Raw genomic sequence first — 25,564 nt, 5'->3', positions numbered from 1 at the left:
CTGTTTTTAACTAAGTGGTACCTGGTGTGGTCTTCTGCTGCCACAGACCATCTGCTTCGAGGTTTGATGTGGTCACAGATGCTCTTCTGCCGAAGAGTAAGTGTCTACAGCCATCTGAAAAACACGGTGGAGGCTCTGCCATGGCCACTATCTGGAAAATGACTGATTGGCAGCTGAATATATTCACACTGCGGTTCAATGAAAGCATACCTGGATTTAAACAACACACACACACAATGGGACACTGTCAGTCATGGATTGGCCTCCCCACAGCCTGAACCTCAGCATTACTAAATCTAAATGCTAAGCTAAAGAGCTTTAAGTGTCCTTCCAAAAGCCTGGAGAAATATTCCGGAAGACTTCTTCTTAAAGAAATTAAAAGAAAACTGCCTCAGACAGTTTGGACTGTGTACAAGAATAACAGTCATCATTCCAAATATTGATCGTCAAGCTTGTTAGAATTATACAAATTTTATTTTTGCCTGATATGCTGTTTTTTCACATTTCAATAAATCGCTGCACCTATTTCTCATTTCCCTGGTAAAATATAAAGACACGAGGGGTGACTCATGACATTTTGCACAGTGCCGTAAGAAAAACAGCTTATAGCAGGCTGCGAGCTGTTTTTGCATCGGTACTACAATAATAAAGTGTAAAATGTGTATTATTTCAATTAGCTTGATTTAACTGTAACTACAGGGGTCCAACAAACAATGGCGACGCATCATCACGCATCTGTTTTTAAGAACAGGCTCAAGACCCACCTTTTTAATTTAGCTTTTACTTAATGTTTATTTATTTTATGCTTATTTATTCTATCCGGTTATTCTATTATTAATTTAGGCTTTACCTAATATTTATTGATTTTATTCTTATTAATTTTTTAATCTTCTTACTCTATTTATATTTATATTGTATCCCGTTCTTATTTATTTTATCGTTTTACCCTGTACATATCCTATTGTGTCATGTCTCCAGTGTTTCCTCGGAGGGCGCTCTCTGCACCGGGGCTGTGATCGACCGTGGCTGCTGGGGCTCTGGGGGTCCTCTCAGCCTGGTTGGGGGGCTCCTTTGCCTCCCTCCTGCTGTGTGCCCAGCCTGGAGGCTGCGGTCTGTGATTGGCTCCCGGTGCAGACGGCTCCCTGTTATAGTGTTTCCTCACTTGGCACATGCGTACCCAGCCCAATTTTACTCTTTAAGTGTGCGTGTGTGTGTGTGTGTGTGTGGGGGGGGTATGTGTGTATTCACATTGTTTATGTTAATGAGAGTGTGGGGAGTGAGTTGGAGGGTGGGGTGGAGTGGGCTGCTTTTAACCATGTAAAGCACTTTGTGCTACTTTTTTTTTTGTATGAAAAGTGCTTTATAAATAAAGATTGATTGATTGATATTGACGTCTTCGGAAGATTATTTCTCTCTCTCTCTTTCTCATTTTCTTCAGACACCGTGAAAACTACAGAAAACACAGTTTACAACGTAAATATCTCTGAAACCCATTAAAGTCTCTCATGTTAGTGTCAATAAACAGTCTCGAGCTAGCGGAACAGGAAAAATGCGACATAACGGATATTACTGAAAATATCCTCTTATCGCCAATATAAAACATTTATACAACATGATATATACAATATACTGTACATGAAAACCATTACCATGTGCGCTTCTTAGACCACATGCACAATAACATTACTGTTGTGGCTGTAGCTCTGTATCCATGCTAGTTCTGACCCACAATGCCATGGATGTGCTCTCAGCTAAACTCTGGTCACGTGACCATCACAAACTCTACCTCAAACAAACTTTACAGCACTTTACACTTTATAACACTTTTAACAAACCCTTCTTTTGTAATCACATATTTTAGACACGTTTTTAATCAATGCTAGCTACACTTTTGTTTTATCCAATCCATTTTTAACCCTTTCCAACAAATATATGAACTAAATGAAATGTGAATCTATCATAGAAACATATAAAACAAACACCTTCATTTTACAATAACAAATAAACAGAACAACTGTGTTTGCTAATTCTAGAAAATATCAAGTTTCCACATTAAACAGATGAAGAAAAATAGTGTTGTTGGGGAGGACTGTGCAACACATCAGTCCAAAACCTCCCACAGGGGGGTCAGATAACAGGTGACTGTGGGGGAAATAAAACACGATCCACATGGTTTTCATTCTCATCAAGCGATTCAGTGACTCCTTGTGGTCTCTTGATGAAGGAAGAGATCCCTGCTATCAGGATAGAAATGTTTCCTGTGTTAAAAACGGTCAGTTCCCATTTACTTGTAATTATTCTTCCTGTGATGTGACCATGTCAAAAAAATGCCTTCACAGCATAAAAGACAATTTGCCACAAGATGTGGTTTACCATGAAATTAATTTTAGCCTAGGGTAGAAATCTTTTTGGTAAGAAGGATGTCCTGATATGGCGCACCCCTAGGGGGGGAAGAAGCATTTTCACTTCTCCTTTTAGTGAAAATGAATAAATACTCGATCGGTTTCTGTTTCTTGAAGAGTCTCCAAAATGGACAAGCTCATCTCTCTCTTTGGTGAGTTTTCTTCAGCTCATTTAATGAAAATGTACTTTTACATACTGACCTGATGTAACTGTCATTTAAACTTGATTATTTTCTCTTTCAGTTTTTTCAGCACTCTCACAGATTGTAGTGTCTCATGGTATGGACCAAATATTCTTTACAAATATACTTTAAATTTGCACAGATATTATTTTAGAAGTGATCTCAGGATTTACACTCATTACCAAAATAGATCCTTTAAACGTATTCTTCTTTTTTTCTGCAGTTCCCACTGAGACGTCTTTCAGAGCCAACATCGAGTTGGTGTCAGGACATTCAAGGATCTTCTCGGGGGAGAGAGCACACTTGAGATGCAGTATTCCTGATGTGCACAGGTCTAACTGGACCTACCTGTGGTTCAGGGGCTCTGAGGAGCTCTCACAGACTGGGGGGGAATTAAAACTCTGGAATTCCAAAGTTCAAGAGAGCGGGAAATACTACTGCCAAGGAATAAGAAACACGAAGGTGGGAAAGATTCGCACCCAGCAAAGTGTCCCTGTGGAGCTCAAGGTGGACGGTAAGATCTGTTTGTCTGCATGAAAGAAATAAAATTGCTTTGCACGTTAGGCTTCTTTCTTCCTGTGTAATCCTAACACTGGAGCATTGAACATCTATAAGCTTCTTTTCAACTTTAGGTTTTCTGTGCAGCTCATCTAAGACATGCTGTGAGTGATGGCAGCACTTCTTAATACAGCCTGCAACTTATACTGTGACTTTCTAGGGTTTAACATATAAATCTTCTATAATTCTACTTAAAATGTCAATTTGGTACAACAAGGACTTGTTTTGTTTGGGGTTTTTTGTACTTATGTGGTATCTTTTCCCCACCTTATGTTATAACTAGACAGTATATCAGGGGTGCAGGCTGTATTATAGAGTACCTTAACCTCCCCTTCTTGCATTGTAGCATTACGCATTATTGTTAGATGTTGTTACATTAAATGTTAGGAAATTAGTGAATTTCTCCCATTGCTTTACTAATGTAAGATTGGAAGTTATTCAGAGGTAACTCTGTGGTGTTTCCGTAGGTGGCTGGGCGATTCTGCAAGTCCCACGACATCCTCAACTTGTCGGGAGCACATTGGAGGTGACATGTCGTGTCAGAGGGAACCCCCGACTTGAAGACATTATTTTGTACAAAGATGGCGTTGAAGTAATGAGACAAAACGGTCACGAGCCAGATTTCTATCTGACCAACTTGAGCCTTGAGGACCTAGGAGTATATTCTTGCAGGGCTTCCTGGGATGTGAGGAGACAAACACACTCTGTCATTTCTGCTGGTGCTCATGTACAGATCTTAGGTGAGATTACACAGAATTGTGTGTTCTTATCTTAGGTGTGGTGTAGTTAAAGGAATGACAGCATGCTTTGAGAGATGTGCTAATCTAGATAGTGTTCTTATAAGTGATCCATTTTTACACCTAGTGCTAAACTTGGTGTGTATAGACCTTCTCCTTTAATGCTGAGCAAGAAAGCCCATATTTCCCACAATGTTAAGTTATTCCTGTTAGTACAATTGAACATAAATATTCTTAGCCTCATGACCTACCACTTTTTTTTTTCTTAAATTAAATCAATGTCTTCTGTCACAGAGGTTCTGTCACAGCCAATTTTGGAGATCATCCCCAACTATGATACTCAGCTAAAGAGGATGAAGCTCATTTGCCATGTGCAGTACAACGCCCCTGCTCCTGCCCCTCCGATAGACTTCTATTTCTACAAAAATAACAGGCGACTGGGAGCTGCAACCTCTGACAACTATAATGTAGTGAAACAGACTCCAGGGCTGTACAGCTGCAAGGCCAGGGTGCCTCAGTTGGGCCTCTCGAAGTCCAGTGAACCCAAAAACTTTGGACAAATAAGAGGTATTTTAATTTTAATTTACCCCAGCATTTGTTCTACACCGATAAGCCCCAAAGTTCCTAATGGATTGCTAAAAATGTGATACTTTGTGTCTAACAGTTGCACAGCCTCAGAGGCCATCTCATCTCTGACCCAACAGAACCTGAGAAGATGCCACCTCTTCATCCTGGACAAAGGCCAGTATTTCGCCTTGCTTCAGCCACAGATGACTTCCCACCTGCTGCTGCTTCATTACCAACCTCCCCTAACCTCTCCTCTCACCAGCCGATTCAGTTCACTCCAGAAAAGAGCACACCATCACAAGCGCCTCCACTGACTTCACAAGCAGTCCCAACCACTTTGCTGACTACAGACCAGGATTTTGACTCAGCTACAACTCAAGATCAGGCAAATCCATTTGAGGAATCCGGTGACATGTCTGGGGACTCTGCAGATTCTCTTTGATAACTTAGCATACATTACACACAATCTCTCTACTAATCACGCTGGGTCATTGTCACACTTCTGTATTTAACTGTGCAATTTTTCATCTTTTGTATTTGTACTTTGTACAACTAGAAATCTCATATATGAGGTCCTGCACCTGAAATTCTGATATCTCCAGTTAACAAACATCAAGCGCTGTACCAGAATTGTTGGAGATATCTAACACATACATGTTAAAATCAAATAAAGCATTTCACAAAATGTTATGTACTGCTGGATTTTATTTTCTGTGAACACAATTTCTTTTTACTGCTCCATATTTGAGCAGGACTTCTTATATATTACAATCACTGGTTTAATAAGACACAGGGGTGCAGTCATTTTTTGACAGGTTTACATTAAGATTAATGATGCAGCTATCAGTGGTGACTATTTTGAACACATTTGTCTTTTCTATTGATCGCTTTTTGCATACATGTTCACACAGCTTAGGTCATTATGGGTGAAAACAACTAAAAAGGAAGCAGCAGTTAAATCGTGAGAAAAAAGTGGGACCCAAAACGAAGGAGCTTTTTTTTTCGTTTCATGCAAATGAGGCAAGGGTGACACTGGGTCAGGGCATTGACTTGAAGGTTAACTGAAGGAATCAGTAGAGGAACACAGTAATCTTGCTGACAAATAGATAAACAGCACTGATCATATTTTTGTGCTTTATCTTTTGCGTTGGTAGCTGAATAATAAACTTCTGCACGATCTCTCACTTACTGCTGCTACTTTTAATTAGGATGCTTTAACATAAGGAGGCACTGCATGTGCACAAAAATGTTGGATAAATTATACATTTTTTATGCTAAATATTGAACTTTTACACTTTTATCATTTAAAAAAACTTTCTTCTGTCTGGATAACAGGAGATTAGTTTATGATCTTTTACTACTTGTGAACGCCATCTTCCAATAATTACCTCAGGGGTATTTCTTGGGATGCTTTACTCACTGTGTTTTGTGAATTGGACTGTATTTAACCATTATATTTAATTAGGGTGGTGTCAATCAAAACTTTGGAGCACTACTCTGCAGCAGCATTATTGTGTGGCGAGTACTATCCCTTCTTAAGAAGAGGCTAGGCAATAATAGAAGACGTGCAGACCAGCATGTACACTAGCACCACCAGTATTCAGACTTTGTGATAGTAAACACAAAGTGTGCATCACGGCTTGTCTGAGTAAAGCAGAAATCCAGAGAAGATGCTGTCATCCTCACTGCTGGCATACGCTCCATTCCAGTCTCTGAGCGTCTCCATCCACACCTGATCGCCTGCAGCCAACCGCAGCACCACCAGAGTGGAGGCCTGGTCGATGTCTTGACCGTACAGAGAATCCCGTGTCCTCACTCTCCGTGACCCGTTCACCACCAGCGTGGCTCGCAGCGGCTGATTGCGCACGGTGATGTGGAAGGAGAAGACATAAACTCCAGGGTAGACACATGTAAAGCTGTTGGAAGTTATGTTGAAGTGGTTCTCTTCATTGTAGAAGACTTTGTCGAAGCGGATCGGGAAGCCTGAAGGAGGGAAAGACTTTCTCGGAGAGATACCTACGCTGAAGGCAGAGTGTTTCTGGGGAACCCCTGATCCAGAACCCTTAGCACCTTTGAATCCACGAAAACCCCGCTCACCTCTCATCCCAGGGTAACCTCTTTCCCCTCTCGGTCCTGGAATCCCTCTTATACCTTGTGGTCCTTCTAGCCCCCTCACCCCTGGTTCTCCTTGTGGTCCAGGAGCTCCCGGATCCCCTCGGACACCTATAGGGCCTGGGGAGCCATGCTTGCCATTCTGTCCTGGAATTCCCATCGCTCCTGGGATTCCAGGAGCTCCAGGTTCACCTGGTTCACCTTTGTGTCCTTTCTCTCCATATGAGGCACACTCCCCTCTATCCCCCTTATCTCCTTTTGGTCCATGTACTGTAGCCACTCCTGGAGGCCCAGCTGGCCCCTCTTTTCCAGGTTCTCCTTTCTCACCAGCAGTCCCATTCTTGCCAGGTTCTCCTTTCTGCCCTTTTTCTCCTTTGAGACCTTGCAGTCCTACTTCACCCTTTTCCCCTTTGTAGCCAACATCACCTGTAAGGTAAGGAAAACTGTGTAAAAATAAATGAAGTCAGGTAACAATGAAAAATATAGCCATGAGATTTTTATACCTTTTGGTCCTGGTTTTCCTGGAATGCCTAGTGGCCCACTTGGCCCACTGTTTCCTCTGTCACCTTTGTCCCCTAGAAAATTTGCGAAATACAAATATATTAATTATATTTAAAATATAAATTTATTTTAAAAGAAATTCTCTTAGATGAGGAAAGACAATATATAGATAAATCAACCACTTCATTAGGTATGCCTGAATGCCTGTTAACACAGATATGTAATCAGCCAATCATGTGACAGCATCCTAATGCATTTGGGAATGTAGATGTGCTCAAGAATAGCTGCTGAAGTTCAAGCTGAGCATCAGAATGGGGGAAAAAGTGATTTAAGGGACTTTGAACATGGTCGTTATTGCCAGACAAGCTGGTCAGAGTATCTGCAGATCTGCTGGGATTTCCCCACAAAATCTCTAAGATTTACAGAGAAAAAAAAAAGAGAAAATTTCCAGTGAGCAGAAGTTTTGTATGTGAAAAAGTCTTGTCAGTGGTTAGAGGATAATGACCAAGCTGAGTGGATGGAAGGCAACAGTAACTCACAGTAACAGTACCTAAATAATCACTCCTTGTAAGCGCCATTTATAGTTACTTCATGTTCTTATTTGAGGTAACTTGCTTCATGCACATTCTAAAATTTGATGTTTGAAAATAATGTATATTGTTATTATTTCAGTTTATTTTGAAAAATGTCAACAGGATCTTGTGCTTTATTGTAAAAGGTTTATGTGGAAAATAAACTAAACGGCTGAGCCACACGATGGTTTTACTCGTCGTTGCAAACCAACCAACGCGTAAAAACTGTCGCTTGTCCGTCAGCAGTGTGGTTATTTTAAATATAAGAGAAAGAGAACTCTAACAAATTAATATAGCCACTACACTCCTTACAAAAAAGATATGCACAAGAGCATCTCTGAACACATCAAACCTTTAAGCAGGAGATTACACAAGTGCCACTACTGGCAGCTAAAAACAGGAAACTACAATTTGAATAGGATTTCCAAAATTGGTCAACAGAAAGTTAAAAAAATGTTGCCTGGTCTGATGAGTCACAAGTTTCGAAACGAGCTGTTTTAGAAGATCAGAATTTGGCACAAACAACATAAAACATAACAGCACGACTCTGTCCTGCCTTGTATCAATGGTTCAGGTTGATGTGATGGTGCGGGGGATAGTTTCTTGGCATACTAAAGTCTCCTTAGTACCAAATGAGCAACGTTTAAACACCGAAACCTACCTGAGTGTTGTTGCTGATCACGTCCATCCCTATTCTCTCCTGACTGCTTTCAGCAGGATTACAAATCATGTCACAAAACTCAAATCATCCCAAACTGCTTTCTAGAACCTGACATTCAGTCATGTTCAAGAAATCTGCAGTAACTGTGTGATGCTGTCTTGTCAACATGGACCAAAATCTCTGAGAAATGTTTCAAGCACATTGTTGAATCTATGACATGAAGAATAAAGACAGTTCTGAAGGCAAAAGGAGATCCAACCCAAATTACCAGTACGGTCTTCTGCTGCTGTGGAACATTTACTTCGAGGTTTGATGTGTTGTGAATTCAGAGAAGCTCTTCTGAATACCTTGGTTGTTACAAGTGGTTATTTGGGTTACTCTCACACATGTGGCACTAATAAGTACACCATGCTTAGTCACTTAATCCTTTTGTCCCCATTCTGATGCTCAGTTTGAACTTCAGCAGGTGTCTTGACTATGTCTACATACCTAAATAATAAAGTAGCCAGTGAGTAAATAACATAATACAATATATCATTTTAATAAGTAATTTTTAAGTGTGTACCTTTTTCTCCCTTTAAGCCAATAGGACCACTGATGCCAGGTGGCCCAGGTAAACCAGCTGCTCCTGTAAGGCCTTTTTCTCCAGGTGCCCCTGAGTAAAATAAGTGTGAGTGGAAAATCTGAAGCCAAACAAACCAAACAATAATTAATAACATTAAAACATATCAGTGAGTCTATACCTGTCAGGCCTCTTTCTCCTTTCAGGCCCCTGGGCCCTCTCTCCGGTGGGCAGCATTCACAAAAGTTAAAGTAACACTCGTTGTAATCCAGAGTGTAGTTCTCAGGACCAACACCAGGTGGCCCGGTGCCGTCAGGGTAGTGCTGTGGAAAGACATGACTTGGGTTGGTGGTCCTCACTGGGTTGGGCGGGGGATGGGGCTTCACAGGATTTGCAGTTGGGACTATTTTAAGAGTCTTGGGCACGCTGGTGGTTACAGGGCTGTGGACCGTGATCTGAGGGACGGGTTTCTTGGTGTACTGGTACTTTGGCTTCGGAGTAGTCTTAGCTTCAGTGTAGTATACCACAATGAGAGCAACCGCAACTACAGCCACAAGAGTCGACTGGCAGGAAATAATCCTCATGGTTGTCGGGGATCTGAGAGTGCATCGAGACGTTATTCTGATATTTGTCAGACTTTGTTTAATCTTCCATATAATTAAACTTTAAACAAATAAGAAGTTTAAAAAAAGCACATGCTAGCACTTCACTCACAAACGTAGAACAGACTGTACCTCTCAAATTTCTATTGTTTCCATGCATCTATTCCATGTTTATGTTTTTCCTCTTTCCTTTTCTGTATTTTAACTTTTCCTAAAATGCCAGTCACAGGTTAGCTCTACTTTTTATTTATTTATTTATTGCTGCAGTCTGATATTCAGTCAACACTGGTTTCTGTTAGTTAGTCAGTTATTTCAGATTTGTTTGAACAAAGCTGGAATCACACTATCAATTTCAGTAATCTACACACAAGCAAAAATATCAAATAAACTTGTACTCTCACTAGTTTAAACTAGGTGACTTAAAAGCTTCTGAGTATATTTGTTCAACCAAGTTATAAGCACTTACCCAGTTATGCATAAGTGTTATGGTCATTTATCCTCTCTAGCAGTGTCTTGGAGGCTGCACCAGGAGCTTCAGGTCCCTCTGATATCTCTGCCAGGCGTGAGTAAAGGGCCATCTCCTCCAATGAGGGGGTTTTGCTGGAAGCATAGGGGGAGGTCTGAAATCTCACTATGGTGGGCTGGAGCCAACCCAAGGAGAACCACTGTGCTGTGGCCTATTCTCTGTACCCCTGTTGTGTAGAAAGGTGCTTTTGTGACACGGGATACATCATCCGCCGGGAGCACTCTCTCGCTGCTAGCTAGCAAGGAGCAAAGGCCGTGGGGCAGTAGTTCACCTGATATGGGAGGCATTCCTCCAAGCAGCCCACCTACTACCCAGGCTCTTAATGGGACAAAGCCAAGCAAGGAGGAATCTCTGACACTGGCTTTTAGAGCAGCCACTTTTGGAGACTGCACTGCATGTATGCATGTGTGACACTTTGTATGCACAAAGCTGCAAGTATATTTTCTTGCATGATCTTGTACTTTGACCTGTGGCAAAAAATCTGCGACAATTAATTAAACTGGCTTAACACTAGATCTGAAAACTGGCACGTAGCACAGAGAGCTCAGTATTTACAATCTAACCGTACTTGGTGAACATCCAGGGGAAAGCTTTAGCTTTTAACGAGCACACATAATCACTCAGCAGCAGCTAAACCTGAGCTGTTTGTCAAAAGAACCAGCTTATCTCCTTAAATCGATGCACTTGCAATGCTTGCCCGATCACTGGGACTGACTTTTTTAGCACATGAACCCTCAGGTCAGCTGACGGAGACATTTGTTAACTATGATTCAAACTGTGCAGCTGGACAATGATTCATTCTTGTGGTGTAACAAGAGAGCATCAGGTTTTTGTAGAAAAGTGATTTTCTGGTAGCTGTGCAGTCGAAACTCTCGACTTGCCATTGACAATGAATGTTTGAGAAGCGGACATGCCTCAGTTGCTGAAGACCTCACGTCCGCAGAGAGATCCATGACCGGCTGTGAGTGAGCAGGAAAGACGGGAAATGAAATTTGGGAAATGGAGAGCACTGATGGCAGGATTGAGGGATGAAGAGCACGCTATTAAAAATTAGACGATTGGGTGTATTTAAACCATTTAATCTTATTACGTAAACCTTTTTCCATGTCTTGACCTACATTTACATGCTCTTCATCTCCATCTTTCCCAGCAGCTCAGGTAATGGCCCAACCGGCCCTTCTATAAAAGGCAAGTAGATGGAGTGTAAGATACGCAGTTGATTCCTGCGAGAGAGAGGAGTTCCTCTGGGGTTCTCCTTGCCTGACCTCAACAACATCGTCTCTCAGCTCTATTCAGACCACACACAACAGCGGCGGTCATTTTACAGCGCCCAGCTGGTCACAGAGGACCCAGACGCTGCTCACCTGCTGGTTCTTTTAACAGCCTCCATCTTCCGTCCATGCCCTTATCCGCCATCCACATACACTATGGAGAAAGGGATCACAAAGAGTTAACTTACTCACACCGGTGCAGCAGAGCAGAGAGAGCACCAAAGATGACCTGAATGGACGGAGGAGTATTGCCTTACATTAACTCTATTCATGTAAAAGAGGCGGTCAAGCTGCAGTGAATGTGTGAAATAAGTTTGGAGAGACAGAGACCTGTTTAGCAATCAGCCGCTCTGACCCCGGCATGCTCACGGGTACAATCAATGCCATAAATTTTATTTTTTTTTGTTCTTATCGAAGGCAATCTAGACCCTGCAGAATTAGCAGCTAATGACCTTGGCAGGAGGTATACTGGCAGTGAAGACACAGCTCATATGGCCAGAGCACAATTAAACACTTTCTCCTGCCACACTTTCCCTGACAAGCCCCTCTAATGTTCGGTTTCTAATGCATTAGACGGTGGTTGTGGAAACACGATAGCCTTCATCACAGCAGTTTGTGGTGAAAGCTACATTTCTTTCAATCTGCTGGTTTTCACAGATATTTCATATGTTTTGATGAACGCTGATGTTTTATTTATGCAAGAGATGGGAGGTGATAAAAAATTACATAATTTGGGGTTGGTAGTGAATTAGTGTTAAGAGTTAAATAAGGTTGTTTTTCAGATGTTTAATATTTAAAATGAGTTTGTGGGATTCATTTAAAGAGTTGCAACCTAAAGTACATTTTGAGAAATGGGTGTCCAAATATTATTAGTACTTTTAAAATGTCCGTTGTACACTAACTAGACACTTTATTAGTTACAGCTTTCAAGCACCAGATTGGACACTTTTGTGTTTTCTTAAATGTCTTAATTTGTGACACAGATTCATCAAGATCCCTGAAACATTCCTCTGAGAGTGGCACGACAGCATCGCAGAGTTGCTGCACATCCGTGATGTGAATCTCCTGTCCCAACACATCTCAAAGGTGCTCTACTGGATCGAGATCTGGTGACTGCGCAGGCCATTTGATTGCAGTGATTTCATTGTTGTGTTCAAGAAACCAGTTTGAAGTGATTTGAGTTTTGGGACATGGTGGAAACAGCTGTCCGTGTATACACTGTCATCATAAAGGGATGGATGTAATCAGCAACAATACAACAAGATGCTCAGTTGGAACTTTGGGTCCCAAAGTGTGCCAAGACAATAACAATACCCCCCCCCCCCCCCCCCCCCCCACACACACACACACACACACACCAGCAGCAGCTAAAAACGTTGATAAAGGACTGAACGGACCCGTTCTTTCATGTTGCTGTTTTCTGACCCAAAATTGAGATTCAGAGCAGACAACCCTTTTCTAATCTTCTGTCTTCCAATTTTGGAGAGCTTGTGTGAATTGGAGCCTCAGTTTCCTGTTATTAGCTGACAGAAGTGGCACCTGGTGGGGTCTTCTGCTGCTGCTTTAAGATGTGAGATGTTGTCATTCAGAGAGGCTCTTCTGTATACATTTGTTGTAATTAGTGGTTATTTGAGTTACTGTTGCTTTCCTATCAGCTTAAAGTAAGCTGACTTTCCTTCTCTGACCTGTGAAATCAACGAGGCATTTCCACACAACATTTTCTCTGCTGCCATGTGATTGGCTGATTAGATATTTTAGCCAACAAGCAGTTGAACAGGCGTACCTAAGCTACAGCTGACTGCACAGAAAAACAATCTACATTCCTCCGGTGAATGGCAACAAAAACACTTAAAGCCCGACAGCTTCACAGAGATCGGAAGACCGGATGAAGGGACTTCAGTTCTGCATTCACCTGCCCATAAACCTTTGGAGGATTACTAGATTTTCAGACCATTTTCAGTCTTTATGTTGTGAATTTTATATTTAACTATAATTTAATCTTTTCTTTCTTTCTTTCTTTCTTTCTTTCTTTCTTTCTTTCTTTCTTTCTTTCTTTCTTTCTTTCTTTCTTTCTTTCTTTCTTTCTTTCTTTCTTTCTTTCTTTAATTGTTTCCAGAGTCTTGGCTATCAGAAGACAACAAAATGATTCTGACACTGAAAAACTCTTGTGTTCTGAAAATAGTACTTTTTGCTTGTCTCATCAATCTCTTTGTGTCAAATGAAGGTGTTTCACAAAATGCCGTACTACTGACAGAGGTTTTTGTTTTCACTTGCCTGCGCAGTAAATACCAAACTTCTGCAGGCATTTAGGGGAATTTGGTTACAGGTGCAACCAGCAGAGGTTCGTCTGACACAGAACTTTTAACCAAAGAGGGCAGTAAAGCACTGTGCAAAGCTTTATGCGCCTTCTTCATTCATGCAGTAAACATAATGTGCGGTCAACTGACTCTTGGCCAGCTGGCTCAGGTAGGCTGTTGACTAGACAAAGCAGGGAAAGGTTGTTGGATGTGTGCATTTATGGAAATCTTGAAAGCGTGTGCTCCTTAATCTCCCCTTTTTGAATCCTCAGAACCACCACCACCACAAAATCATTCCCTCTACACTCGCTGCCTTAATATGTCCCTACTTCAGAAGACACCCTTAAAAAGTGAGGTAAAATAAGAAGCAGTCTTGGCTTCATTTCCACGGCACTCTATTGTCGTCCTAACTTGCAAACTTTCCTCAGATTTGTTTTAGCTAAACTAACAGACTCCACAACCCTGCAGAGAGTATGTATGTAGCCGGCGTATCAGAGAAACTCAGGGGAGTTTTCTCCAAGCACGACATCCCAGTGTATTTCAGACCCAGCAACACGCTCAGACAGAAACTGGTTCACCCGAAAGACAAAACGCCAAAACACAAACTTAACAATGTGGTGTATGCTGTACAGTGCAGCGAGGAATGCTCAGACCTCTACATTGGAGAGACCAAACAGCCACTTCACAAGCGCATGGCACAACATAGAAGAGCCACCTCCACAGGACAAGACTCAGCAGTCCATCTGCATCTTAAGGATAAAGGACACTCTTTCGAGGATGCCAATGTTCACATTTTGGACAGAGAGGACAGATGGTTTGAAAGAGGAGTGAAAGAAGCCATCTATGTCCACTGTGAGCGACCATCTTTGAACAGAGGCGGGGGTTTACGACACCAACTCTCTGCCATCTATAATCCAGTTTTGAGATCCCTTCCCAGACGCCTTAACGCCCACTCACATCCTGGGCCATCTGACCTCAGGAATTCGCATGATAAGGTGGGGTCAGGTTTCACAATGAACACACCCGAAACTCTGACTGATTGGGACCCACGCCCAGTTTCACACCTTGGCTCAGGCGATTAGAGGATCATCAGGGGGTCCTTTTGTCCCTCTGTGGGGGGAAACTCCCACTAGGTTTATATCTGGGACTCCCCACCATTTGACCTTAGAACTGAAGAAGCTTCTCGGATGAGAGGTGAAACATCTTCAAGCAACTTAAAGAAGTCCAGACGCTTTTCTTTGCAAGCTCCTTTGACCCTGCAGAGAGCACACAGGTGTGGGATTAACCAAGAAAAAACAAACTGCGAACTTCTGTCTCACTCCCTCGCCTCTGGGTCTCAGATTCTTGGTTCCCTGTCAAATATTCCTCCACAGTGGCTTGCACACGTTGATGAATTTCCATGTTTCCATGAACTCCAAGCAGCCTACTCTGAAATTCACCATCAGGACCAGATACTGCATATTAATCGCATGTACTCGACTGCTTTGTGTGCCAGACTCAGACTCAGAGCTTTGTGATGATTTTACTGCACAGACAGTCTAATTTTTCAGCATCTATATTACATTAAGGAGACAGTTGTTTCCTATATGACCACTTGGTGGCAGTCCTTTTCCTTTTGTCTTTACGGGGCATAAAGTGCACCTTATCAAACACAAACACGCACATGCGTGTCATAAATCCAAAATAAATATTTTAGGTGAGATTATGCCCTAGCGATTAGGATATTAGGAGCACACACTACTGTTTTCTTTCAAACTTAGAACAACATAACAGTAGTTGTAGTGTAAGCCCTTTGACCATTTGGAAGTTTGGCCAAAGTTTAACGCCTTGCTGGACTGTTCTTTTCTTGTTTCGTTTCTTTACTATCAGGCCAGCAGCCACTCCTAGGTTCATATCAACTGATTATTAATAGCCCACATGCAGGGCTGAGAGCTGTGCCATGACGCACATGTAATAATTGTCCAGGGTCTTTAAATGACAGCACTAAGCTTGTAAAATTGCACCGACAGGCCTAGAGGTTTAAAGGGTGTTCGTTTAAACAAGATATTAACTTCACCTGTATGTCGAGTTTAGGTCCTCGAATTATAGCCACAACGTTAAAAGCACCGTCCTGTTTGGCAGGTCTGTCATGCAGCCGAAAGTGGTCTGACCCTAAGTACAGGGTCTGATACCCAGACCATGACAGCAGATCCGGGTCCAGTGGGTTGGCAGTCGGCCTTCATGGATCGGGCTTGTTCCAGCACATTGTACCGGGTTTTATTGTGAGTGATAGGCGATGTTTTTGCTTGTCGTAATCTGGCTCATCTCATTCATGCATGTTGTTTTGTGAATGAATATTTTACCACTAATGTGTTTAAAAAAAAACTAATTAAATTAAAAATGAGGTCTTTAAAAAAGAAAAGAGAGGAGTGAGAGTGTAGAAGCTGGCAAGGTAAATAACAGTGTTTCAGGATTTTGTTTTTATGGGCAAATTAATTTTTATGAACAACATCAACAAAAAAACACGTTATTTTTTTCTGCCCTGGATATTACAGCTGAATGATTAGGCTACAAGAGAAGGTCCAGTTACACAGAGCATGTTTACCCAGAACTCCACCTAAAACCCTACAGAACAATAAATGTAGAGACAACACACACAAACCCAGACACACACACCCAACTGAGCAAACAATATTCCCTCAAAACAATCTCAGTGAATGTCACTAAAATACATTATAACCGCAGGTTATTGTCTTGTTTCCTCTTTGATAGTAGGCGGCACATGTTGACTCAAGTGACTTTATAAAATGTTTTCACAGTAAATCACAAGGCTTAGTCTTCGAGAGTTAACCGGAAAAAAGTTCGATCTGTTGGGCACTCTCAAAGTGATCCCAATTCCTTTCCACCAAGTTTCCTGAAATTCAGCTTGGTGGCTTTTGAATTTTGCTGACTGACAAACAAACGGTTACAGACAAGGACGACTGTGAATGATTTCACATGATTAAAATTAAAGCTACAGAATGAAGCGGATGATAATGGTGCGATAAATTTAATTGCTAACGAACAAGCGGTTCCAAAGTTCTTGTTTACCTTTAAGACCTACATTAAAGAATATATGGTAACAAACTGAAGGAACAATTTGCCATCCTTTAAGGAGAAGTCCTTATTTTTTGCACAGGAAGACAAACAAATGAAATACAACTGTTTGCATTGTCTATTCAAATAGCTGCACTGGAAAGTAACCCATAGGTTACATATGCCGAGGTATGCAGCTTGTTACTATGTTTCTGTTCCTAATGAATACAAAGGCATTTTTATTGGAGGAAAAATGTGCATGTTCTCTTTCTGACTAACATAAAGTGTAACAGATGTCATTCAAAGGTCATGCAAAGCAGTACATTGTGTGTATTTTGTGTATTTCATCAATGTCTGTCACAGGCTGTGACCAAAGAGCTGTCTTAGATTATATCCTTGGAGACATTTGTTGTGATGGCACGCACCTAATGGAGGCTGTCTCAATGGGTGCATGTGCGACTCAGTGTACAAGGTGGTATCACATGTTGGAAGTAATATTGATATTTGAATACTTTCTGGGGTTTCCTTGTTAACTGAAACCTGCTGCTGCTGCTGCTGGTGCTGTTGGTGGTGGCAGCACTGGCATGTATGCATGTGTTATTCTCACTTTTATGCTCATCTCAGTCTTTGCATTCAGCAGTCGCTAGGAGTTCTCATTTTTCACGTGGCCTGTGAGTGAATGTCACACTCACAGGCCACGTGCACACACGACGGAAACAATACATCAGCTTTCAGAGAGCTTTGAGAAAAAAAGCTTGAGTCTACAGAAAGCTTTGTTTACACCTTGTCATTATGGAGATAACCACTAACCTTGTCCTCCATGGGACTCAAATTAACAAGGGTAGTGTAAACAGAGGACACGTCTCCAAAGACCCCGAGGCAGAAGCTAAACTTACCTCACAGGGTGGCATAACAGTGTTTAGTGCTTGGCCTTATTTTTCCATAGGAGAGAAGAGAAAAGAAAGCACCAAGGGCAGGGGACAAAGGGTGAAAACGGTTTTGAGTTGGGTTTGTAGGTTAACAGCTGATGGTGTTGCAGCTATTTTGTTCCAACATCCTGGGGGAAAAAAACAACAGAACAAGGTGGAGGTGTTTGGTTATAACACATAAACCTTGGCAGACTCTCGAGGTCTTGCTTAACTGATAACCAAAACAATTGCCAGAACCTACATCCGCTCTCCAGATGAAATGTGCAGTGATATTTGTATTCAGCCCCATTCATCTCACATTCTTCCACAAGAATGCCCCAAATATGGTGAATGTGGCAGGCTTGATGTTACTAGAGCTTTGGAGGAATGCACAGGATATAGTATCTGAAGGATGGCCCAGGGCATTCATTCCTGCTCCTTAGAGAGAGAACAAGTTTGGTGGCTTTGCCTGTTATTGTTTGAATTTGTTTTATGTGGTACAGTCTGTTGGGTCCAAAATGTTCTTCCTGTAGGCTTTTCTTTTCCTTGTTTAATTTTCCTAAGTAACTGCTCTGATCCACTGACGTGAAGCTGTGTGAATAAATACAGTTGTGGCCAGGAGTTCATTCTGACTCATCATAAAAAAATGTTGTGGTACTTTTGTGGCCTTTAATGTTTTCTTTGAACTTTTACAGGGTCGACTGTTGATTGTACAGCGTATATCTTTAAAGACCTTTAAAAACAAGAAATGCGTGTCCAAGTTTGAATATATTTTGTATTTTTTCTACTACACACAGGCTCAAATACATACGGACAAACTCACACTTGATGAGGATGGTGATTTGGGAAGATCATTCCAGAAACTCAATGTTAGCCTGCACTATATAAAATCAGTTATGGATTTTTAAAGTACAGCTCACTAGATATCCTCGCTTATATCAGTTTTATTTCTTTTATTTTTATAAACTTTTCTTCTTTAAACTTAATTGCCTTTGAAGATGGATGTTATCTGAGGTTGATATGATAGTGTGGTCTATTTCTTCTCTTGTCTTTGATTGGTTGGTGGAGTTTTTCACTGTTCAGTTGGTTCCTGCCTTCTGCTTCACTCCCTGATGAAGGCTTGTGTGCTGAAACACGTTGGCGTTTCACCATTGCATGAGAAAAGGTATTTTGAATTATATATGAAAAGAGAGTGCTGTGGAGCTCTTTGATGTGTTTTGGCTTATTGTCCTCTTGGAGCACCCAACTGCATCCAAGTTTCAAACATCTTCATGTGGCTCTGAGGCGAAGCTTTGAGGTAGTCCTCCTTCTTCATGTTCCATCACTTTGTGCAACGTACCAGTCATACATGCAAACCCTCCCGATTTTCCGGGAGAATCACGAATTTCAGTGCCCCTCCCGAAAATCTCCTGGAGCCACCATTCTCCTGAATGTCTCCTGATTTTCCACCTGGACAACAAAAATGAAAAACCATATCCCAGAATTCATAGCATTGCCCAGCCAATTCCAGTTTCCAACAATGGTGGCAGCTACTTAGTTTCGATATCAGTCTTATTACTCTTTCTGGGTCGCAAAATAAACTTTTAGCATATTTTCAGGTGAGAATGTAGCTGTGTAAACATAAAATATCTGAGCCGACGAGAACAGCGAACTCCCAACACATCGTTTTCAAACCCCCACGGTCTTTCGCTACTCAGGTTAAACATGATATATAAGTCACTTAGATAACTTAAAAATTTTATAGTTTTACTTTTTTCAGTGTTTTATTTGTTCCTGAGTAAATCGGTTTGGCTGCCTACCCGGCTTTTGGAGGACCCGGCCCAAAGGCCTGGTCCTCAGATGGATGCAGCCTCTGAATTTGGACAGCCCGGCTCAGGGACAGCAATAACTGTGACATTTAACTCACTGTAAAATTCAAGATCTTTGTATATGTCTATGTATATGTAACCCCCCCCCCCCCCCCCCCCCCCCTTTTTTTTTGAATGTCTCCCTAACTCTGAGGTGTCAAGGTTGGCAAGTATGGTACCAGTACCACTGGCAGCAAAACAATCCCAGAGCATGATGCTACCACCACCATGCTTCACAGCTGGTACAGAGTTCTTTACTCCTCCAAACATACCCAGTCATTGTGGACAAATAGCTCAATAGCTGTCCCGTCGGAACATCGACGTTTGCTTCAGATGGCTTCTGGCTTTTCCATGTGGGCAGCTGCAAAGTTCTATAGAACTTTATGATGTTTTATTCATTTAGATATAAATAAATAAATATTTACGAATAAATAAATAAAACACAAAATAAATGGTTTTCATTTTGGAGCAGGGGTTTCTTTCTTGGTTGTCACCCTCTCGGTCCTCAGCGGTGTAAAACTCAGTTCACTGTGGACAGAGATGCTGGTTTTCCAGGTTTTAGTGAACGCTGGTTTGAGCCTAAGTGGTTCCTAGAGCATTTCTGAACATCCTAAAAATTTCCTACCTTCACTAAGGAGAAGTTATTAAGCCTCGGCTTTGTCAAGTTGAAAGACATTATAGAAGCTTCAGCGCCACTTAGTAAAAGATTTATATGTGAGTATATGTATATTTGAGCTTGTATGTGTATGTGTGCTATACAATCATTTTATTCCGGAAAGATAACTGTCCGAAGAATTCATTATGAGCCCAAAATTACAGTGATAATCATGCTGATGAATATACATAAATTTCTGACCACAATATTTAAATTGCATTTAAAACTATAAGTATGTATAAATAACCACACAGAATGAGAAGAGTTGTCCAAGAATCTTCAGATGCATTTTTATTTTCTGATTACTGGAGCGATGTGTCACCATCATGTATAAATAAAACATTCATTTTGTGCACAGTGGGAAAAAAAAAAGAAGATTTTTCAGAGAACGCGTCATTGTCTGAGCTGGAAACGTCTGAGACTTCAGCAAATGTTTATCCAAAGTGAAATGAAATGATACAACAATATAAAAAGCACTTTAAGGTAGAGAAACAGAGCAAATAACAAAAGTATGGCCACAGGAGAACACAGATATAAATAATCACAAACATTTGGTAATTGACATTGTAACCAGCCAAGCATTTACCAGTGTATATAAATATATAAATCCATATAAATAAAATTAACTCATTGTTACTTATGCTTGAACTATAACCAGTGAGCCCCTCACCCAAAGCACAAATAGCTAAAAATGATCCAACGCACAATGCTCATCGCAGCTACCAGACACACTAAAACTCACTTTCTATCTATAGATCAACTATAGATAAGGAAGACTTTGGTCAGCCATGTCATTGTTTTTCATTTGGGTTAATTTGCCTACAGTATCTTTGCATTCTGTATGAAACATCAAACAGTTCTTTTTTGATTTCAGGGGTTTGTGAAGTAGAGTTACGTAATTACCAAAGCCAAGCCTACAACACAAAGGTGTGTTGTATCAATATTTGCTCAAGCTCAGAGCTGAGTACACCTACCAGAAATGCCAACAGTTAATAAACTAGAGATAAAGCAGGGCTCGGCACGTATCTCTTCTGTTATTTTGGCTTAATATTACTCACACTGACTGGGAAAATCTGTTTAACAGAGTCTTAACACGAACGTTTTAAGACTCATTGCATAGGTTGGGCTTTTTATCAGTCCTCTCTGTTAAGATCAGCTAAATGACATCTACGTGAAATGTGTAATGTGCCCTGCCAGTCAGTATTGCAGCTCATAAAGGCAACTAAAAACAAACAAACACCAAAACAAAAAAACAAAACCCAGTGATAGCGGTTCTGATGCAAAACTACAGATTAACCACCCAGAGTGAGTGCACGAGATAACATGGCATCACAGATACATCAGATAAACGAACATACACACACTTAAAAAGGAAACGTCACTGATGTTGCATTGCAAGTTTAGTTTACCTGTTGCATTAAGTCCCACAGAGCCTGACATATAATGCCTTCCACGGCTCTGAAGGAAATTTGGGCTGTGTCTAAAATCATCTCGAACTCACGTAGTCGCCTCTCACTGTGTAACACTTGAAACGTGACAGCTTGCTCTGTAGTGAGCTGTAAATTCAGAATGCCAGACATAAATTTTACAGACTGGATTCAGACGCTATAAAATGATCGGTCTGCTTTTTTGTAAATAGTGAGTCTGGAGCTTAAAAGGCAATAAAAAAGAAGCAAGTCTAGTAGTATTTCATAGTGAGATGAGCATGCAAATCGACTGCCCATATATGACCCTATCATGCAAAACACATATGTGGTATGCACTCACACAGGACATATGGTGATAAACACAACAAAAAAACAAAAACAAACAAAAAATCAATAAGGACAAACAACATATCATAAGACATCTCACAGGACATGTGTGAAAGCACTGTTCTGCTGCCTGTCTAATACCATGGGGTAAGGCTGGAGGGTTTGGGATGTAAAGAAGATAGTAAGGCTCTGATTTCCACATCGTTCCATTAAGATCTTCATGTTTTCAGTCGTGATTCGCAGAGGTGGCTGATTGCCTGGTTTAGGGCGAGCTTGTTGTAAAAGGAGGGCTCAAGGTGCTCTAGGATCTAAGGAGGTGAGTTATAAGAAAATATGATGACAGATTCATGCTCATCCACACATTTTCTGTCTCTTTACCTTCATGTTTTGTTTTGTTTCTTTTAGGTCATGAGTGCCATGGTGCTCTCCGGCTGGCCGCCAAAGATGCCTAAGAAAAACTCCAGCGCCAGGCGCACGTGGATGGGTACAAAGACGTATGAGGTGTAGACGACCATGGCGATGGCAGAGAAGAGGATGGAGTTGAAGATGGATTTTTCCCACGGCTCCAGGACATAGATGCCGGTGATGAGCAGGTATTGGTAGTATAACCAAGCCAGGTACTCCCTCAAGTTCTTGAAGTTCATTCTGCAGAAGTAGTAGTAGAAGAAAAAAAATACAAGGCTCAACAGAAAGTGTCGTAAGTACTCATAAGCTGGAAATAACATTGGTTGTGCAATTTTTACTGTTACACAGCTACACATTTTTTATACTTTACATTTATCTACTGCATCTATCTTTGACAATTATGAAATAATAAGAAGCATAAAGTAGAAGCCGCATCACAGACCAACGAGCTGAATTTATGGACAAAAATAACGTTTTAGATTTAAAACCAAGACCGTGATGTTATCAGACTACGTCTTATCAAATATGATAAATGATATACGCTGAAGCGGTGGCAGGCAGTGATAGATCCTTCTAGACAGGTAGGGGGCGGGGCCAGCAGGTGCGTTACAGGTGCACTCTTCTAAATGTCGTGCAATTTATTAGAATATGAAAAACAACGTTTCCTTCCCAGTACAGACCCGCTATCATCAGCCGTGTGCAATCAAATTAACTTTCCTTGTTACAAAAAGGGGTCTAATAGGACTGTTGTCCTGAAGCCTCCACGAGGTAGTTTCCTGTGATAGTTACCTTTCTTTTTTTCATTAGTGTTAGGATGGTGCCTTGCTTAAAATGCCAAGTTTGACCCAGAAACCTGCAAGAATTTGCGCAAAAGTTATAAATTGTGCCCAAATGACATAAACAAGTGAAACTAGAGTTAGTTATCAACCCACAGCAATGATTACTGAATTTAGATTTTAATACATGTGTATGGACTATATATTAGAAGGCGTGTGCGCTTATTAGCTCTTCAGCCTGTGCCGTCACTCACCTCGGCAGCCGACGTGAGATTCCTTCGTTATACTGCGATTATGAGACCAGAGGAGTCCCCCTGCCGCTGCTGCTGCTCCGCTGCTTTGTGTGAACCAAAAAGCTGCTTCACCAGTTCACCACCAGCCTATATGTGGTACACACATGACACCACACCCACTACCCGTGCTTAGACTCGCGACTCACCTGGCTCGCAGATCACGCAGGTGGAGTGTCCGAGAGATGCGATGCATAGGCCGGTGTTTGTTTATGCAGAGAAAAAGAAAACAGTCCTTGCATAAGAGGCACGGGGGAGAGGGCCGGACCTCTATCCCAGCCATGTGTGGTGTGCTGCTGCTTTGTGCGGCATCTTTAAACTTTGTTCAGTCGGTGTCGCATCGCCTCTGTCCCACCATGCTGCTGCAGCCCGACACTGCGCCACCTCTGACGTAGACAGCAGCGAGCAATCAAGCACCAGCAGCAGCAGCAGGAGCAGCAGGAGGAGGATGGAAAACGGAAAAACAAGCAGAGACCACACTGGTGTACCACAACTCCGGCATGCTGTAGTTTGCATTTCATTAGAGGAAACCAAATTATTAAAGCGACAAGATATCATACACAGAACGGCAAGAAGCGCGTTCAGCTGAATGCAGCTCACAAAGCATTTCCAAAGCAGCCTCCTCCTCCTCTCCATCCCCTTCTCCGTGATAATACTAGATGAAGTAATAACAGGCTACAACACCTAATGCCTCTTTAATTATATTTTGCAACTCACACTGAGTGTTTCTGGGATGTCTGGGAATGCAGCCTTAAACATTCTCCAAAGTGTTTTGAAAACAAATCAGGAGTCCTCACATCTCCTTCTGGACTTGATCATTTCAGTCTATGGATTCATAGCCTGCATACAGCTGTGGGACAACCAAGGGAGCTCAGACACGCCTGTGGAAGAAACTCTCTCTCTCATATACACACAGAGCAGGGTGTCTTTCTGTAAGCACACATACAGCTGAGAAATCTTATCTCCTAACTGTGAGCTTTGCTGACCAGCTCACTTCTTATACTGCATTATTGATGTGTAAACACGGGTAGCGCACCGGTGACGCATAGATGCACCGTCAAGCCCGCAGTTAGCGTCAGGACGATGGATACTGGTCTGAAATGTCAGGCACAGCTCACGAAGGCGCTTCTTCACACCGGACACATGTTTGTAAAGGAGCTGCAGTGAAACCACCGACTGCTGCTGCTGCCTGCGACAAGCACTGGGGAAATCATCATTCAAATCGGACATCCACAGTCTTAAGCCTTTAGGGACTTTGTAGTCTGTAAACAGGGAAACTACAGGTGAATTAGGCCAACACACAAAAGAGAGAGAAAGAGCAAGGGGGATTCGCTTCATTCGTTTTCCCAAGTAGATCTGATTACCGTTAACAACCTGCTCAGGTTTGTGAAAAACAAGGGCTGCCCCCTCCCCTCCCTGAGTCAAAATGTGAAACTAACACACCCTGTGATACACACATTCCTCTGTTTTATATTACATAAAGCTGGCTAGTGGCGGGCTGAACTGTTCCAGCAAACATGGTGGCATGTTTAACCACAGTTCCAGTATGGTTTGCTTTAATGCATTCACATACAAAAAAAGAAATCAGATTTAATAGAGTTAATTAACCCCCCTGTTAAATACATTCCAAGTTTTTATTGTTCTACTTCATTTATTGCTTCTAAACAACTGATTTAGGATGTTGTCACCGTGTTTATATATTTACATTCGAAATCCCACAAGCCTGACATTTATCATAATACATTGCTATATTATCCTGCATATTATCAGAATATCAAGCAACATAATCCAAAAATGTTAAAGTCTTGAATTTTACTGGTCCAAAAGCCTTAAATTTGAGTGTTCATGTGAGAAAAATTGTTCCGAGGAGCATTTCTGGTAAAAGAGTCGGCTTTAATGTGCAGTGGAATCCAAAATTTGTTTGGATCTTTACATTTTTGCACCTTTTCAGTAAGCTGGAGCTAGGAGCTTGTCATAAATGTGCCATTAGTGGCACAATGGGTTAAGCATAGACTTGAGAGCATGATTTGAATGAACTGTGAAGGCACAAATAAGTGCTGACTTAAATGTATTGCATTTAAAGCACATGCTGGTGCGACAGGCTTCAAACAGAGAGGGGAATGCCCATTTTTACACTTTCGTTTTTAAATCAGCTCGCCTCACAGAGACTGTACGCTCGCTGGCTGAAGGTGTTGCAGCTGGACAGCATTTGCATTTTGCCCACAGTAGCCAAATTACACCATTAACAGACTTTGCTCAGCTTGCTGCCAGCCTCCTTTAAATGAGTTACTTCCCATATCTTCCTAGCACAAAGCTCCCTCTGGT

The 25,564-nt window shown here is 41.6% G+C and overlaps 3 protein-coding genes across 8 annotated transcripts; 1 reads left to right on the top strand and 2 right to left on the bottom strand.

The window, feature by feature from the left end:
- Window positions 1-2,507: 2,507 nt before the first annotated feature.
- Window positions 2,508-5,131, top strand: LOC113036157 (low affinity immunoglobulin gamma Fc region receptor III-B-like). Of its 2 annotated transcripts, none has more exons than XM_026192291.1 (6): window positions 2,508-2,554; window positions 2,646-2,681; window positions 2,808-3,098; window positions 3,610-3,882; window positions 4,174-4,446; window positions 4,584-5,131. In XM_026192291.1, exons 1-6 carry the CDS (start codon window positions 2,530-2,532, stop codon window positions 4,886-4,888), a joined length of 1,203 nt encoding a protein of 400 aa, XP_026048076.1. In that variant the 5' UTR covers window positions 2,508-2,529; the 3' UTR covers window positions 4,889-5,131. The 2 variants fall into 2 exon arrangements, with proteins under 2 accessions (XP_026048076.1, XP_026048077.1); XM_026192292.1 differs by having other exon boundaries at window positions 4,544-4,651.
- A 17-nt stretch (window positions 5,132-5,148) lies between these two features.
- otol1b (otolin 1b) lies at window positions 5,149-11,373 on the bottom strand. Its single transcript, XM_026192284.1, has 6 exons — window positions 11,347-11,373; window positions 9,923-10,056; window positions 9,036-9,451; window positions 8,858-8,947; window positions 7,062-7,133; window positions 5,149-6,984 (listed from the first exon to the last, which is right to left on the bottom strand). The coding sequence occupies exons 3-6, from the start codon at window positions 9,436-9,438 to the stop codon at window positions 6,080-6,082; spliced, it is 1,470 nt and encodes a 489-aa protein (XP_026048069.1). The 5' UTR covers window positions 9,439-9,451; window positions 9,923-10,056; window positions 11,347-11,373; the 3' UTR covers window positions 5,149-6,079.
- Window positions 11,374-20,279: 8,906 nt separating this feature from the next.
- On the bottom strand, window positions 20,280-23,638 carry sptssb (serine palmitoyltransferase, small subunit B). Of its 5 annotated transcripts, none has more exons than XM_026192391.1 (3): window positions 23,389-23,638; window positions 22,147-22,413; window positions 20,280-22,076 (listed from the first exon to the last, which is right to left on the bottom strand). In XM_026192391.1, the coding sequence occupies exons 1-2, from the start codon at window positions 23,520-23,522 to the stop codon at window positions 22,170-22,172; spliced, it is 378 nt and encodes a 125-aa protein (XP_026048176.1). In that variant the 5' UTR covers window positions 23,523-23,638; the 3' UTR covers window positions 20,280-22,076; window positions 22,147-22,169. The 5 variants fall into 5 exon arrangements, with proteins under 5 accessions (XP_026048176.1, XP_026048179.1, XP_026048175.1 ...); XM_026192394.1 differs by adding an exon at window positions 22,963-23,026 and having other exon boundaries at window positions 20,280-22,413; window positions 23,204-23,441; XM_026192390.1 differs by having other exon boundaries at window positions 20,280-22,413.
- Window positions 23,639-25,564: the final 1,926 nt, after the last annotated feature.

Source organism: Astatotilapia calliptera, chromosome 14 (genome assembly GCF_900246225.1).
Source record: "Astatotilapia calliptera chromosome 14, fAstCal1.2, whole genome shotgun sequence".
Taxonomy (NCBI): domain Eukaryota; kingdom Metazoa; phylum Chordata; class Actinopteri; order Cichliformes; family Cichlidae; genus Astatotilapia; species Astatotilapia calliptera.
Note: the sequence above shows the minus strand (reverse complement) of the source record. Positions and strands in the feature narration are given on the sequence as shown.

Excerpts from the sequence above, each read along its gene's own strand:
- sptssb (XM_026192390.1), bottom strand. The coding sequence starts at position 23,522 with ATGGCTGGGATAGAGGTCCGGCCCTCTCCCCCGTGCCTCTTATGCAAG. Across the intron at positions 22,414-23,388 it reads CTGCGTGATCTGCGAGCCAG|AATGAACTTCAAGAACTTGA; the intron begins GTGAGTCGCGAG and ends CTACTTCTGCAG.
- LOC113036157 (XM_026192291.1), top strand. The coding sequence starts at position 2,530 with ATGGACAAGCTCATCTCTCTCTTTG. Across the intron at positions 2,555-2,645 it reads CAAGCTCATCTCTCTCTTTG|TTTTTTCAGCACTCTCACAG; the intron begins GTGAGTTTTCTT and ends TTTCTCTTTCAG. Across the intron at positions 2,682-2,807 it reads ACAGATTGTAGTGTCTCATG|TTCCCACTGAGACGTCTTTC; the intron begins GTATGGACCAAA and ends TTTTTTCTGCAG.
- otol1b (XM_026192284.1), bottom strand. The coding sequence starts at position 9,438 with ATGAGGATTATTTCCTGCCAGTCGACTCTTGTGGCTGTAGTTGCGGTT. Across the intron at positions 8,948-9,035 it reads AGGAGAAAGAGGCCTGACAG|GGGCACCTGGAGAAAAAGGC; the intron begins GTATAGACTCAC and ends TATTTTACTCAG. Across the intron at positions 7,134-8,857 it reads TGGCTTAAAGGGAGAAAAAG|GGGACAAAGGTGACAGAGGA; the intron begins GTACACACTTAA and ends CAAATTTTCTAG.